The sequence below is a fragment of the Pelodiscus sinensis genome, chromosome 1 (genome assembly GCF_052426305.1).
Source record: "Pelodiscus sinensis isolate ZL-2025 chromosome 1, ASM5242630v1, whole genome shotgun sequence".
NCBI classification, from domain to species: Eukaryota; Metazoa; Chordata; order Testudines; family Trionychidae; genus Pelodiscus; species Pelodiscus sinensis.
Genome location: NC_143052.1, coordinates 325,921,602 through 325,939,215, shown reverse-complemented (window position 1 = coordinate 325,939,215; position 17,614 = coordinate 325,921,602). Strand labels below are relative to the sequence as shown.

Here is a 17,614-nt window from a genome sequence, read left to right as displayed (position 1 = left end):
TATATAGGAAGCTTCTGAATTACTAACAAAAAAAGGTAATTTCTCATTAAAAATAGCTATTTTTTCCAGGACACTGGAGGGTAGCAAATGTTGTACCTTTATTTAAAAGCTCCTACAGTTGATCAGGAAAATTAAAGACAAAATAAGCCTTCCAGCTGAATCTAGCATACGGACTGAAATGATAACTTACAACAGGCTAAAGAACACCTGAAGATCATGATATGATACAGCAGAGGTCAGCAGCCTTTCTAAGAGGAACCATTTTTTGTTTTTGTCTTTGACCAAAATAATTTGAGAGTCACAGCACAAACAGAATAGGTGATGGAATAAACTGGTCTCTGGGAGGGAGTCTTGGTGCAGGAGGGCACTCTGGACTGGTGCAGAATATTGGCGAGCATGAGAGATGTAGGCTCTAGGGTGAAGTTTGGTGCAAGAGTCCAGACTGAGGCAGGGATTTAGGGTGTGGGAGGGGATGCAAAGGTGCAGTCTCTGGCCAGGCAGGGTGTACCACAGGTAGGCTCCTGGCCAGCGACACAGCATGGCTCAGGCAGACTGCATGCCTGCTATGGTTCAAAACCATGTCCCCTCGCTGCTTTTGGAAGCATCTGGCTGCTGGCATGTGTCCACTGGAAGGAGGGGAGCAGGGGATCTCCGTGTGCTGCCTGCACAGGCAAATGCTGCTCCCACAGTTCCCGCTGAAGGAGAACTGGCCAAAAACATCCTGTGAGGATGGTGCTCTGGGCAAGTTCAGTGCACGAAGCTAGCTCACCGCTGCCAGGAGTGCACAGAGACCCACCAGCATCCAGGAGCAACACAGGGCCACATCAGGCAGACAGCGTGTATGAGCCCAGTTTGCTGCTGGACTTTGAGTGGCCTGAAGATCTCGATTCACTGGCAAAGGCTCCAGTTGGCCATGAATGATGGGTTGGCGACCATCGCTTTAGTGTGCAAAACAGTAAATACAGTAAATTCAGGTTCATTTTCAAAAAACAGCTGCCTGCTAGGGGCAGCTAAAGAGCCACATGCAGCAGCTCCGGAGCTGTGGCTGCTGAGCCCTGTGACTGTGTTTAATTAGCATGGTTTCTGCATGTATAAGGACTTCAAAAGAGGCTTTTGCCAAGATCCTGCCCACAAGGCTACTAAAGAAGCAAAGTAGCCCTGGGGTGAAACACAAAGAATTGCACTGCATCAAAAATTGGTTAGAACACAGAAAGCAAAAAGAAGGAACAAACAGTCAATTTTCATCCTAGTAAAGGGTTAACAATGAGTGCCTCAGGGTCCTGTGTGTGGTCTTGTGATGCGTAGCATATTTGTTAATGATCTGGAAAGGGTGAATGAACTGAGGGGTAAACAAAAATGTGCATAGAGCAGTTATTCACATTAGTCAGGACCAGAGAGGATCCTTAGGAACTTCAAGGGGGCATAAACAAGGCTGCGGAACAGGCAACACAACAGCAAATGAAATAATGCACTTTGGGGGAAAAAATTAAATTACTCATTTATCTTCCCATGTTCTAACTTAAGTATCAACTCAGGAAAGGGAGGCTGGGTATCACTATGGATGGTTCAATAGAAATCTCTGCTCAGTATGCAGCTGAGGTGAAAAAACAAAGATGATATTTGGATGCATAAAAATGGGATGGAAAATAATCAAATGTTTTATATAAAGCAATGGTATTGCCTCAGCTGGAATACTATGTGCAGTACTCATCACCTTGTGCTGGTGTTAAGAGAAAAGCAACATGGAAAAACTATCATCTAGAAAGAGATTGAAAAGATTGGGATTATGAAATTAATATGCAGCAGGTTTAAAACAAACCAAAGGAAGTTATTCTTCACTTAGCACACAGTCAACCTGTGGAACTCCTTGCCAGAGGATGTTATGAAGACTAAGACTTTAACAGGGTTCAAAAAGCAGCTAGATAGATTCATGGAGGTTAGGTCCATCAATGGCTATTAGCCAGGATGGGTAGGAATGGTGTCCCTTGTCTCTGTCTGGAAATGGATGACAGGAGAGGGATCACGTGATGATTACCGATTAAGTTCTCTCCCTCTGGGGCATATGGTATTGGCAGTTGTCGGCAGACAGGATACTGGGCTAGATGGACCTTTGGTCTGACCCAGTATGGCCGTTCTTATATTCTTATATGAAATTGCTGATGACAAGCATCTAGCAAGGCCCAGGAAGAGACTTAGAATTTATATGATTATCAAGAATACCCAGACTTATCCTAATTAATGATACATATTTTGGAAAGGATATAAAAATTCATTCTTCAGAGTAAAGCCAGTGTCTATCCATTAGAGTCCAGAGTGAGAATTCATTTAGGTATGAGAGAAGGAAGGATATGCACATATATTTTGTATCTGCTACGGCAGGGTTCTTAAACCTTTTCTCTGAAGAATCTGATACTGCTCATTGGGACAAGATTAAGGACTAAATTGCTCTCAGGTCACAAGTTATGGATCAGTTTGATTTATTATATGAACATTCTGGGAACTGTACTTATTAACTCAACTTGCATTGAGTGAAATCATAAGGATGGCTTTTATCATCAATTCATTTTTTGGTGTTCATTCATGTACTGAGAGTTGGATTGAGAACAGCTTTACGAATCAGTCACATTTAATAAATATAATCACTTCCTGGGAACTTCAGGGCTCTGAGTTATGATTCTTTTACTGCTTAGTCGTAATTTAGTTACAAATTTTTGTCCTGCATTTTGCAAGTGTGATGTAATTTACAAGAATTTACATTCTCAGGTAAATCCAAACCAAACTAACCCTTGAACAGCCAAAACTGAGCAACAAAAAGGGGAAAAATAAGCCCACATACATGTCCACCCCCCCAAAAACCAAATAGACAAAAGTAATGTTGGAATTACTTGACCAAATGCTTGATTAGGATGTCCAGCATCTCTCTGTTTTTCTCTGGTAATTTATGAACAAGTGCATGCACTGCCTCAACCCTGTAGTTTTGGTCATCAGATTCTGTTAAATAAAAATAAGGAGAATGTTACTAAATTAAGGTGCACCCACAGATGTGTGTACGGTTGGTATCACTAATACTACATCAGGGCACACTACACACCGCAAGGCAAACTATCTGTTGTTAAAATAGCCTTTCAAAAATCTGAGAGCAATATAGGTATGCTGATCATATGAGCATTCTGGGAATTGTAATACATTCAGTTAAAACATAATGACCTAAGTCAGGATTTGACCCAATGATCCTTTAAGCATCTAACCTCGCCCTGCTTTTTATTTATTCTTATGGTGCTTTGAGGCGGGATGGGGATAATTAGCACTTTATGCTTTGTAAGTATCAGAAAAAAAATAAAAAAATTAAGGTTGCACAAGCACAGAGCCTTGATTCTAGCATTTATTAACTTTCATGTGCTTAACTTTGCAATCTTGACATTCTTTTCACAGACATTGTTAATGTGAGTGTGGAGGAGGAGCGAGAGAGTGAGAATATCGTGTCAATACATACTTTGATTTTTAGTTCCTTGGGGCCAGGAACTGTCTTTTTGTTATGTTAGTAAAGAAACCAGCACAGTGAGCCCAGGGTTTCTGACTGGGCCTGTTGGTTCGACAAATACAAAATAATGTCTCTGTAAGTATAATGTCATATCTCTTGAAATACAGCAACTTAAATCATTGTCTGAGTCATTTGAAACAAAAGTAGGCAGGACAAAGGAAGAATCATGGTAGGGAAAGTTCTCTAGAAACAATGGGTAAGAGATGGATCAAAAAGAGTGTTACTTTCCAGAAGATTTACTAATTTCTTTAGTGGTTTACTTACTAACAGCAATAATGAAATCCTTGTGCAACTTGAAGGTCATCAGTGGTTCTGTAAGACACCTGGTTATAAAATTAAATATATATATATATATTTAAAAATGCATTACTTATTAAAATCCTCTCTCATGTTTTAATGCTGTTACTACTATTTCAATATGCTTTTATATGATGCCCAGCACCTTAGCGTCACGGTACCAGATAGTTATGTCCAATGAAAAAATTCACTGTCTATGGACATAGCATCACATAATCACATGCAAGGTCTGATGAAAACTTTCTCTAGCTAAATCCATCTCCACTCTGAGAGTAACTTAAAGAGGAATATTAGTACAGAACAAGGGCCTGACTGACTGCATTTTCACTGTAAGATCAGGAATAACTCAAGTCATCAGCAGTTTTGCTGAAGGAGCAAAAATCAGGGGACAATTAGGCTTTATGTTTCAGCATATGAAATCCAAATATATCATAAAGACCCTGGTCTGGCATTGAAATCCTGATGTGTAGTGAACTGGAGAGACTCTTCATTCTAAAGGTAATTTATGAAATGTCTGCAGTCATAAAATATCATCATTACTTCCATTTCTTATTTTAAAATAGTAGAAGTAACAACAATCCTGTCAACCTTACTGTAACCAAGACTTTCAAAGGGATTAGTGATGTTAATGCTTCCATTTCTGGACAATCAACTTTACTGAGTTTAGGAGCTTTGGGTTTTTAGGCTGAATACCTCATCTCTGCAAGCTTGAGCCCTTTACAGTATCACAAAATGTCCCTCCCCCAAAATTGAGGACCCCCAAATCATGAATCATCTCTTGAAAATCATAATCTTTATTTTGAAAGGGTTTCTAAACTGCTGAAGGTTTAGTATGAATTTGCTAATTCTTCGGGGGATATGTTTATTCACAATTCCTGTAAAGTGATATGTATCGCAGGATAGGAAATGAGAATTAACATTTATGCAGGGAGTCATGATTTTACTCTGCTCTGACAATAAATTAGTGAAGTATCATGCTGGGAAATTTAATAAAGGGTTTAACAAATGTGAAAAATATGTCTCATAGTGTGAAGTTCAGATAAATAATTTAAAGATCAACAAATGCAATTAATTTATCCCACTCCAAATGTAGGATTTTATAGAGTGCAACTGATTCAATAGTGAGGCAGACAAAATAAATAAAATATAAATAATTACTGCAATATTATTATGCTAGCCAATATCTCTATATATTTAGTGTTTAAGGGTATGAAAGAGTCAATACAATATTGATAAATAAGGATAAATGGGACATGAAATGAATTCCATACAGAGCAATATACTCACCTGAGGTAGTTTTTTAGTCCACTTGTTATTGTTTTATTGTCCCAAAGGTCCATATCAATATCCATATCAGGAGGAGATTTAGGAGCTGGTAGAAAAGTGAATTAGGAATGTGTTATACTTTGACTATCAGACTAGTTCAGAAAACAGCATAGTACTTAAATTAGACATACAGATTTGGTGTTAATTTCTTATTGCTACTTTATTACTCGCTTAACTAACAATTTGAGCGTACGTTGAAAACATTTCATTTTTGGATAATATCAGAAAAATGAACTAGCATCTAGTATATGGACATTTCAACTATGTGCCCAACTACAAAGAACAAACTAACTCCAAGGTGATACAGGGGTTGCCAGTTCCTTTGGTTCTGATGTACAGCAGTTTTGGTTATATCAAGATTAGCAATAAAAGCAAAACCCTATGCTCCAGAAAGAAACATGTCATAAATAAACTGAGCACTGAATTTAAATTAAGAAAGGGATTATGCATTTAAATAATCCCATCTTCCCTGCTCCAAAATCGAAACAAATCCAATGGATATCATTTTTCTCAACTGTCTGCCTGTGCCACCTTTTCTCTATAATTTGCATTGACTGCCCATTTTGTTTTGGAATTGAATTTAAGGTATTGTTTTGACTGGTATAGCCTGAAAGGTCTTGGGGTGTTCTAACGGAGGACACTACCTCTCTCCTTGCGTCAAGTCACCTTAGTCAATAAATATACTCCAGGTCGATTCCCCTTAAGAGAGAGGATTATTACCAGAATGTTATCACATCAAGACCCAGTTTTGCTGAAGTGGCCTGGATTTTTTGCCCAGTAGGGTACAATGCAGTGTACATCCATTTATAATGGCTGCTGCAGGATTAGTGTTTGATTAAATGGGAGAAGCTCAGAATTCTGTATTTCATAGAGGACTAAGTCCTGTTGATAATTGGAAGGTAAAACTTTTTTCACCTTGTAATTTGTGACAGGACTGTTGATAGCCCTTGACGGATGTCCTGTTTTGTTTTTGAATAATTCAAATAAATAAATTAAATGTGAAAAATGCATATCTATCCATAGTCTGGGTATACAATGTCAGTGATTTTCTTAATGCACTGAGTAACAATGTATGCAAGTAGCCAGTTATATACATAGCCAGGGCTTGGCGAATGGCGGCAAAAACCACTCGCCAGCTCCGTACTGCGCATGCGCAAGAGCCGCATTTCGCATGCGTGCGCCGCAGATAAACAGGGCGCGCGGCCTATGGCGAGTAGATTGTATTGTTTGTCGAGCCCTGTACACAGCTAATTATTTGCATGCTTACTCACTTTATTTGCCATCTGTGCAAATGCAAGTGCAAACTAAACTTACTATTGTACGCACATTTTTGAGCAGAGACAGTGAAAGAAATCATATCCATAATGTCCTTGGTGGCTATTAGAGCTTTTCATGCAAAATATTCCAAAACTTACAAAAGATGGTATTCATCAGCTTTTGCACCTTGGAATTTACACCTCCTATTCTGTACAGCCCCAAGATTGTGATACCTAGGTGGAAAAAATAGAGGATAACGAATTGAATTAGGGCACCAAAAACAGAACATGTTCATATAAATGGACACATAGGGAGACATTTGAGTGCAAATTTTCTAAATGGTTTATGAGGGTTTAATCATCCATTAATTTACAGGAAGTTATGCAAGTAATTCCTGTACAACATTTTGGATGCGTTAATTGCATTTTGAGAAATTACCAGATATAATTCATTGAAATTATACCATATTATAAACAAACAAATAAATAAATCTAAGCTACATGTTAATAATTGGAACCCTTCCACCCCCAAAAAGCCCACCATTTTGTCTGACTGATTCACGGACAAGTGCCATGACAGCAGACACTAGAATGATGTCTGAGAGGTGAAGAGTAAGACTCAGAAGCACTCTAGAGGCATGTCCTCAGTTCTTAGCCCTCTTCTTGCTTAATGGGAAATTTAAACTTGTGTAGCATAGTGTTTCTGAAAACGTTCCGCAAAATCACTTTGAGAAACACATTAACTGGCTGCCCCGGTTTGTTTATTTACTGGTACTGCAGCCATGGAGCCTCGCGGCTCCCATTGGCTCCGTTTTGTCCTTTGTGTTTCTCAAAGTGATTTTGTGGAACACTTTCAGAAACACTGGTGTAGCACAAGAGCCTTCAATGGAGCTGTTCTGCATTTTACACAGTGCAAATGAGAACAGAGTAAGATTCTCCATATCCAAATGTGGCTGACAACTACAACAATTACTTTTGTACAAAATTTATTGACAAAGCAAAGAATTCTACTTAAAATTAATGCACAATCTAATGTTTTCCTTGTTTATCTGCAGTACTACAGCTACTTTGTCAATGATGAATGATAGCATTGTTTTAATTTGTAGAGCTCCAAAACCTGATAAAGCAACAGCCTTAGGTACTAATTGCCCACAAATGATTGAGAAAGGGATAGCCCAATAAAAAAAATATTTGTTATTGCTTCTAGATAATATTATTATTATATTTTAACATTCAAATGATGGGAATTTTATGAACTGTAGCCCAATTTTCAGAGTAATACTGAGCTGTGGTAAAAAAATCAAGTTAGAAACAAATCTTGATTTAATCTCTTTTTTTTATCCTTAGCACCTTTAACTATACAGAGATGGCAAAATTCTTTTCTGAGGATGCTTGAGGAAAAAAAAAAGATAATTTATCACAATTTCAAAAGCCTAAACAGAAGCATGCTTCCTAATTTCAGCCAATGTAAATTAAATTTCATCTATTTGTCATATCAAGTTTTACCATTTAAAATACTTGTATTATTGTTGCCCATTTAAACATAATGGTCCAAATTCTGTATATCAGCAGTAGCTGGACTTGTATTTTGTTGTTTTCCCATACAGAGCCTATATTTCTTACTATTGAATTTCAGTTATTAAATACAAACAATGAATATACATTGGGTGAAATGTAGCTTAAGGGAGTATGCTAGGGATAGGATAAATTTGTCCCAAGGTGCATTAATTATAACTGAGCATTAAATTGACTAATAACAGAAAAGTGTTATTTTTTTTAAACAAGTCGCTATTATAATTTACACTTAAAAGATAAATCAAAGAGACAATCTTCACGAAAATTTTGGCAACAGTATTTCAGATATTAAAAGCTGTGAAAAATACAAGTTGAGTGACACATCGATTCCAAACTGCACTTAGAAAATATTTGCTGTTTAAGAATTGTAAAATAACCTGCCAGAGAAAAATATATGCAAACTATGTAATATATAGAATGTAATGTAATACATACCCCTTGTCTCTACAGCATGAATACATTTCCTCACAAAGTTAAAACCTGCTTCATTTAAGAACACTATAAATTGAAGAAAAATACATTATTTATTTTAATCTGATTTTGTGGTTAGCTCCATATGCATGGTAGGATCAGATGTGCGCGCTATAACATTTGTCCATAAAAGTATAGCACCTAGAGGTAGTAACAATTGTTTAAGTTATTGTTTAACTACATCTTTAGTCAAAATCATGCAATCAAATGTTATGCTCATTAGTATGTTCATGTATATTTGCATGTATTTTTCAAAACCAGAATTCTTTAACATCTGATAGAAATAAAAGTGTGGCATACTAGCACCACGCTATGCATGGCAAAAATAAGCCCCAGTATAAAGAATGCACATTCTAAGTATACAAAAACAAAACACTAAGGCTGTGTCTACACTGCACCCCTTTTCCGGAAAAGGAATGCAGATTAGACACTTCAGAATTGCAAATCTGCGGGGGATTTAAATATCCCCCGCGGCATTTGCATTTACATAGCGGCCGCTTTTTTCCGGCTTGCGGATAAGCCGGAGAAAAGCGCCAGTCTAGACGCGATTCTCCGGAAAATAAACCCTTTTCCGGAGGATTTCTTATTCCTACTTTCAAGTAGGGGGGAGAAGGGAGGTGGCTTTCACTAATACAGCAGTGTAGGAGACAGTATGGACAGAAAAAGAAAAGGGGGCACAGTGATTCCACAGTCCAGACTGCACCCAGGGGCATGTCACAACGTAAAACAATATAAACATGGAATTACAAATGCAGCTGAACAAGCATTGGGCTATGAGGCCCAAAGAGACCAATGTGGATAACTAATGAAGTGCTGCAGCTGTGGAACAAACATAGAAAGCTGAAGGATAATAAAAAATAAGACTAAAGTCTTAGAGCTAAGTCCAATGGGCTGCTTAGAGAGAATAGCACACAACAAACGACAAACAGTTGGATAAGCGAACAACTAAGACAGAATACGCAAAATATGGCACAGGAGTTGAATGGCAAGATGAGAGCACCAAGTGGGACATATGAGTCGTAGATGTTGGCAGTGAAATACAAATATGGAGAAATAAATGATCAAGAACAAGCAAACAATAAGCCATGGAAATAATATTTTGAAGAGCTGCACAGTGCAGAAGACAGTAGATGAAACTATTCGAGAAAAGCTTCTTAACACAAATGGGGGAGAAAATATGCAGTAAATTTTTAGACAAAGAAATAAATTTTTGATAGGAAGCTAGAAAAAGAAATAGGCAACATGTAGTGACAATGCAACTGCACAGCCACTGCAAGCAGGGAAGGAACACTTGCTAAACATAACGCACAAACTATTCCACAAGATTTATAAACATAAGCAAGTGCCCAGCAAATGGGGGAAAGCAATAATAGTACTGCTCTATAAAAAAAGGAGACTGAAGTGAGAATAAGAAATTAGAGGGATCAGCTTATTCAGTGTGCCATCATTCACCAAAATGTTGCGGAGGAGAATGAAGAGGTATACGGAAGAATTAGCTGGGTTTAGTCCAACAGGAAGTATAATAGATGATGTATGTGTGATAAGATGTTCAGAGAAGTACACACAGAATATAACTGAACTTGTTACAATGAATTTATAAACTTCAAGTGGGCTTTTGATAGCATTTACCAGGCAGTTTTGAGACTGTATGGTATCCACAAGATCAATCAAGTTTATAGAAAACATCTACAGCAAGTCAATGAGTGTGGTGAGAGTAAACAATATGCTAAGAGAAAGATACAGGATAACTGTAGGAATATGACAAGGATGCAAGTTATTTGCCAGTTTTTTTCAGCTTAGTACTGGAAGCAGCAATGGCTACATGACTGAGAGGTGAAATGGGAGGAGTCACATTACATTATAGCAGGGGTGGGTAATAATTTTTGATGGGGGCCCACTCCAAGAATTTGATAAATGGTTGAGGGATCCAGTATTAATGGAGGGGGTGCAGGGTCTACCAGGGGGTGCAGGTTGAGTGCAGAAGGAGATTGGGGGGCAGAAGAGTGTGTGAGGTCTGGCAGAGAGTTTGGGTAAAAGGAGGGGGTTGTGACCTGAGGCAGGAAATTGGGGTGCAGGATAGAGTGCAGAGTCTGGGAGGGGTTGTGATATGGGGCAGGGGTGCAGGAGGGGAGGCCGAGATTTGGTTTGTGACCTGGGGCAGGGAATTGGGGTGCTGGGCCTGGGAGGGAATATGGGTACAGGAGTAGGGGTGCAGTGGGATATGGGTGTAGGGGAGCTGAGGGTTGGAGGGAGGGATATGGGGTGCCAGAGGCAGGCTCTGCTTACCTAGGTGGCTTCTAGCCAGCAGCCCAGGAAGCCCCTCAGGTAGGCTCTGACTTCCACCCTCCCTCCCACACATACCGCTCAAAGTGCCCACCTCTGCACTACAGGATGTTTAGGATAAAAAATGACATACAAATGGTTTAAATATAAAAGAAACTGAAGCTAGATAGAAAGTATTGGATAGACTTCACTTGACCCATTATCACTGCTGAGCAGATGGGTGGGAATAATAATACTAATGAGAGACCTGCACAGATGCAAAGAATATGGAGTATCTGCAGGATAATGCCATATTTGCCTATCACCACAATAAAAGCTATAATGTCCATATGTCTGAAGACCATGAGCATGTTATCACATGTAGGGATATTATGTCAGAGTGCAGGCAGTCCATTTTATTGCATTTATATATAGAACTATGACTATATTGACTGTTATCTAGAGTGACATTATGCATAGTGCACAGTTTTGGAACCAGGTTAGCCACAAGCATGACTTATTTTATTTTCCCCCAGTTTATATTTCATTATAATACAAACATCGAAGCCTTTTTCACATCTGATGTAGTGACCCTTAAAACAGGGTACACATTCTTGCAACTTGACAGAAAAGGTAATTCTTGGCAATGCATGAATATACAATAATGTAATGAAAACAATCCAGGCATATTTAATAATTTTACATAATATAAAAACTTACTTTCTTCCTTCTTGCTAATAATGGCTGGCAAAGTATAAATCTGAAAAAGAAAACACTTCAATAAGAATGCTTGTTGCTCCAGTGTTAGATGTCCTAGTGCCAGGCAAATTGAGAGCGCTCAAGCCAGTGCAAAGACATTTTGCATTAGCAAGTTGCTTTTGGCAAGCCTTGCTCCTGCTTTTTCTTTAGTCATTGTACATGAAGTTAACAAGCAATGATGTTAATATGTGGCTTCTAGCAGGCAGTCTCTCTTACGTGTGTTCAATTCAAGTATGCATTTGGGTACCTGAAAGATGTTAGTGAGTACCCAGAATTGTAGACTTCATATGGTTGTATGTGAACCAGTTCAGTGAGATTGTCTGACATCCAGCTCACAATTCTGATCATTTTCATCCTTTTCAGTCTACATGTGGTGCTGTGTCATTTGTAGTTAACGGAAACCTCAAGTGCAGGTTAAAGATACGATTAAATCTCAAATGAGCTTTGCTCATGATCACTTATCAGGTCCCAGCAATCCCTTTTTCCCTGAAGCACCTTTAAGGTGGTGATACTACTCCTCAAAGGCATTAGTACTGAGATGACTTGCTGTCTCCAGCACAAATTTGCAAGTTGTGCCTTTGCACATGTACCCTGTATGCCAACAAATTATGATGTTAGCTGGACTATCAAAATCCCAATTAACGTAAGTGACTCAGAAAGTGAATATAGATTGAGATAGACTATTTTTTCTGCTTCACTATTATTTTAATGATTATCTTATCATTCATGTTGATCGTATAATAGCTTTGTCCATACAGCACGTGAAATACACATGCATTGAGTTGTCAAAGTTGGTGTAAATTGTTTCTCTGACTTGAGAGATATTTTGAGATGCACAGTAATTTGTTCTTTTCACTTCTGTATATAAGACACCTGAATGCATAATAAATAATATAACAAATTTCCTTACTGGTTCCTTTCCGTCCATAGCTTCCAGCCAAAGTTTCCTGTTGGACTCTGAAAAAGCTTGGAGTGTTATGATTCCATGTCTATTAAAACAAAATATATATTATTTAAAACACATTAATTATTTTTTCCAACCAATGATATTTAAGGTCATTTTTAACAGGAACTAGTCTAAACATAATTATTTACTTTTTTTTTGTAGTGTTAGGCATGTATCTTGACCTTTCTGTGTCTGTTTTTTGTCTCTGTGAAACTACGATAATAAAACTTAGGACTTGTCTACACTGGCAAGTTTTGTCACCAAAAAGGGGATTTTGGTGACAAAACCTGGAGAATGTCCACATTGCAATGTGATAAAAGTTGCGAAAAATGCCCAGTTTTGGCAACAAAAAAATTGTACCTCCGTGAAGGACTTTTCCCCTTCCCATACCTTTACTGTCGACAATCATGCAGTGTGTACTTCAGGAGGCTTTTTTTTTTGGGGGGGGGGGGGGGGGGGAGTCTATTCAACTCCAGGATGTTTCCTACAATGCCCAAGTAGCCACTCTGGCCAGCACTCTGAACTTGTCTGATCTGCAGCCAGGTAAACAGAAATGTGTCTCTCCCCTTTGCAAGCCCCAGGAACTTTAAAATCCATTTCCTGAAGGCTGGTTCAGCGTGGAGTGCTCCTCATGGTGGCCTCTCAGGGAAACAGGGGTGGCTATTGTTCAAGACACTCTCCTGCTTGAAGAACCCGAGAGATTTTGGATCTTATCAGTATGAGGTGAAGAATCGGTGCAACCACAACTGTGTGACCAACCCCTGGGCACATTTCTCGATCCGTGTGAGCAGGAATATGAACAAGACACCCTGAAATGCAAAGCCAAGATAAAGGAATCCAGCAGTCGAACCAAAAGGTGAAGGAGGCAAATTGCTGTCTTGGTGATGCACCCAATACATGCTATTTTTATAAACAACTGGACACAGTCTTAGGTGGGGACCCCACATCCGCAGGCAAGGACCCTGTGGATACTTCCCATGGCACAGAGTTAGCAGAAACAGGATTTAACCTGGAGAAAAAAGGTGCTGATGAAGAGGTGGAAGTGGACAAGGAGCAGAGGCTCACTGCAGGGTCATCTGGTGTGGCAAGAGGCCAGGAACTGCTCTCAAGTCCTGAGGCTCATGGTGAGTCTCAGCAGCTGGACATGGAGCATGAAGCAAGAGAAGAGATGAGCATAAGTTGGTCTCTTGTAGTGGGAAGGGGGCAGGAAGGTGCTCTATTGCAATGGCAGTGTGGGAGACAGTGTAGGGTGACTAAAGGCTGTTTTTCTGTGAGCTGGCTAAGCCCTGCCCAAGACTGCATTATCTCGAAACAGGGCATTGATGCACACAGAGATATCAAAAGACTCTTGCAGGAGATGGTGTCAAAGCTTTTCTTGAGGCAGCAGCCTCAGCCTCAGAATCCTGTTTACTTGGTTAGCTGGTTAAATGTTTAACCAGTTAACTGATTAATTAGGACATAAGTCGGATCCGCGTAACTCGGGGACTGCCTGTAGTGTTCTTTCAACTTTTTTAGTCTATGCTTTCAGAAAACATTTAGTCGTACGCTTTATGCATTTCAACTTAAGTCAAAATGAACAAGTTTTACTTCAAAAGCGCATAACTCCTTTTAAAGAGAACTGAAAGAATTTAAGATCTTTTTAAATAATTTGAGGACAAAACTCACTTTTAACTATCTTACAGTAGTTCTTCAACAAAACCAGAATAAGAACATCTCAGTTTTGCCCATATTTCTGAAACTGAAGGGCACCAAATATTGAGTAATTTATCCCAACAAATTCCCACACCAAAGTTGCAGTGCTAATAATGGCATTTTAACTATTCTATTAATAGAGTAGTTCAGATTACAGAAATATTTATATTTCACAAGCACAAAAGTCACTACAATACAAAATTACCATGTTATACAATAGTGACACTTCTGTGAATACTCTACTACTATTACTGTAGTCATAAAAATATTTCTAAGAGAAAGACCAGGAAAGATTTTTATTTATAGTGTGAATTTACTACAGGTTGCACGTCTGTGTTCCAGGACTCTCTGGTCTGGCAACATCCATGGTCCAACAGGATAACGGATGTTGCAGGACTAGAGGGCCCTAGCATAGAGGCTGTCGATGGCTGGGCGCAGAGCCAGACTGTGGGGCCAATGGGACCTATGGGGCAACAAAGCCTGCAAGTGGTGGGGGCACTGGAGCCTGTGGGGAGCAGTACAGCTCGCAAAGGCAGGGCCGCCAGAGTCCTTGGGGAAGAGGGGCTACAGAGCCTGCAGCCAGAGTGGCTGGGGTTGGCGGGTGGGAATCTAGAACCCATAGCTGGCGTGGCTGTGAGTGCTGGCAGGGTTGTTGAGGCCACGAGTGCCTATAGGGCTTCTGCCAGAGCTCATGGGGCCGCAGAGCCCGCAGGGCTACCACAGCCAGGGGGCCAAGGGCAGTGGTAGCTAGGGAGAGGAGGTCAATAGAGAGGCTGGATGTCTTTCTCTCACAACCTTCCCTAGTCCAGAAAATTCCCTTGTCTGGGACGAGTCAGGTCTCAAGGGAGCTGGACCAGGAAGGTCCAACCTATAATTCTGTTTATTTCATCATGATTTTAAAGCAGACGTTCACCTACTGTATCTCTCATGTCCATTAGCCCAAAATTGTTAAAAAATTACAAAATTTCACTCAGTATTTGCATTTGGCTCCCAAAATATAGCAAAACTGTTTCTATTTATTTAATAAAATTCCATATTTTCAGTGGTGCCTGCAGAAACACTTAAAAGGCATTTTAGCATATGGGAAAATACTCTCTTTACATTAACTTGAATAAGCAAATCATTCACGTACAGAATGGAGTATAGCTATGAGAGAGAATGTATTTTTTTAGACATTATATGAGTCAATATTCTAATATCAGCTTCCTCGATTGCACTATAAGTTTTCAACAACCTCCCCCCCTTCATATATACCTATTCAATATGGTTAATTATGCAAAGATAAAAAAAAGTATCATGCTATTTATATTGTGGTCAGAAAAATAATTTTTAAGCAATTAGAAGCATACTTTTAAAAGTCTGGCCTACATGCAGTTAGTTATTATGTAAACATATTTACAAACACCTTTTTAAATAATAAAATATTTTGAAAAGAAAAATTCAAACCTTTCATATACTTCAATATCAAAACAGAAACGCTTGTCAATTGAATCAGTTTTTCTCCGGATGCAAGATTTTAGCTTGAATATTTCTGGTGAGCTTGTGACAAGGCCATTCTGTAACACATGCGAAAAAAACATCAGGATGAAGAAACTACAGTGTTATAAGGAGGCCTGTGAATATTTATGCACGTGTTTTAACCCCTCTACTCTGCTTAAATTTAAGCACATTGGTAATCACTACAAACCCTATTTAAATGTAAGCATGTGTGTAAGTGTTTGCAAGCACATTTCACAATGATCTCTTTATGTCAGATTTGTGTGTGTGTGTGTATATATGTATATATAGTAAGAGACAACATTGCTAAATGTATTTTCTCTCACACATAATTGTTTACCTTTCTTGCAATAGTTCCACATATATAATAAAATGTCTAATTGTGAAAGTTTACTTTGAAAAATGTGTCTACATAAAACTAATGGTATTTATCAAGTCTGAAAATGGCCCAACATCTACATCTGTAGATATGATATGATTAAATGTCAGTCAACTTTTAATCAAGGAAAAAGGAACATACCTACCTCATATTTCTGTGCAAAGTGCTGTAGGTTTTTTTTGCATATTCTGAGATGCCATAGAAAATGATAATATTGTATTTACAACATAAATTAGTTATGGAAAAAGTAGATATTTTCATTTCAAACTGTTAATATGACTTTTATTTTCATAAGTAAAAAATATGTGCTAATCATTTTGTGGATCCATGAAAACAAAGGTCATTTTGTTTACCATACATTATTTTCCCCCATAAATATGCTGAGTGGATAATATAAAATAGGCAAGCCAAATCTCATGTATATACTAAGAGATCTGTCAAGATAATACTCACAACTTTCCCACCAGACTTTGTTTCAGCTGCACTCATTGTAAATGTTTTTGTCCCTTTATCGTAAGTACAGTAATGTTTTATCCAGGTAAATCCAAGAGGTCCTAGATTAAAGAAATGTAACTGAAAAAAAAAATCTCTGGACATTTTATCATGTTAGAGATACATTAAGTGGTCTTGTGTAAATGAGCACAGGACTGGGAATCAAACTTCACTTTTCTACTTCAGGCTATAACACTTGACTCATTCCTGAAACTTAGTCATGTCATTTATGTCTAATTTTCAAGTGCCTCAATTTTGGGCTACCCAATTAAAACTTGAGGGGTTGGACTTTCCCTTTTGGCTGGATGGAGAGAGTAAAGAGCCTAACAAGTTACTCTTCTCCATGGTATGTGTAAGCAAAGACACTTGACCCTCTCTTCCTTGGGTATCAGTAAAGATTTTTACCACTGGAGAAAGAGAGGCAGTATTCATTCCATTCAAACTCAGAATGGTCCTTATCTGCTTAAAAGATGGTTGAAGACCCAATGACTTGAACACATGACTCAAAGTCAGGGCATAGTTCCTTAGAGCTCCTTTCTCAGCTCTCAAGAGTGTTGGTCCAACATACTGCTTGGGAATTGAGAATACAGATTGAATCTCTCTAGTCCAGAACTCTCTGGTCAGGCAACATCCATGGTCCAGCATGATTTTAGTTAGCCAGTCGTCCACTTATGTGTGTGGAACTTATCATGGGTTTCCCAGGTTCCATAAAGTTTGTTTACTGCCACAAGTCCTGGCTCTCAGTGTTCTGTGCTGTTATTTATCTCTAATTTACCCCTAAAAGTCTTCTAACAATCCAGTAAGCAGTGGAAATGTTGGTAATGTTGCTAAATAATACTGACATCCAGTGGTTCAACAAATTCTCCGGTTCGGCATCAGTCAGATCCCAAGGGTGCTGGACCAGAGAGGTTCAACCTATATCATAAAATATCAATCTGCAAGAAAAGTTGCCATGACAAACTTAACTCTAGTAGCTGGTTTACTTTTCAGGGATGTCTTTGCAAAGAAAGGGGTTAGAAATATTCTTCTTTGTAAAAGGAAAGCATAAATTAGTATGGCATATACAGGGAAAACTGCCAAATTGTCCGCTAATTGATAACTACATATATTCAAACAGAACC

At 38.7% G+C, this 17,614-nt stretch overlaps 1 protein-coding gene across 1 annotated transcript in view; it reads right to left on the bottom strand.

Annotated features, from left to right (window-relative positions):
- ARHGAP42 (Rho GTPase activating protein 42) overlaps positions 1 to 17,614 on the bottom strand; it is a 279,187-nt gene that overhangs the window by 34,020 nt on the left and 227,553 nt on the right. The window contains exons 9-17 of the mRNA XM_089775741.1: positions 16,455 to 16,555; positions 15,572 to 15,681; positions 12,398 to 12,476; positions 11,449 to 11,488; positions 8,431 to 8,493; positions 6,580 to 6,654; positions 5,126 to 5,210; positions 3,806 to 3,864; positions 2,886 to 2,991 (exon numbers count right to left, since the gene is read on the bottom strand). Of these exons, the coding sequence (XP_089631867.1) occupies positions 2,886 to 2,991; positions 3,806 to 3,864; positions 5,126 to 5,210; positions 6,580 to 6,654; positions 8,431 to 8,493; positions 11,449 to 11,488; positions 12,398 to 12,476; positions 15,572 to 15,681; positions 16,455 to 16,555 (718 nt within the window). The remainder of the gene's footprint in view (positions 1 to 2,885; positions 2,992 to 3,805; positions 3,865 to 5,125; positions 5,211 to 6,579; positions 6,655 to 8,430; positions 8,494 to 11,448; positions 11,489 to 12,397; positions 12,477 to 15,571; positions 15,682 to 16,454; positions 16,556 to 17,614) is intronic.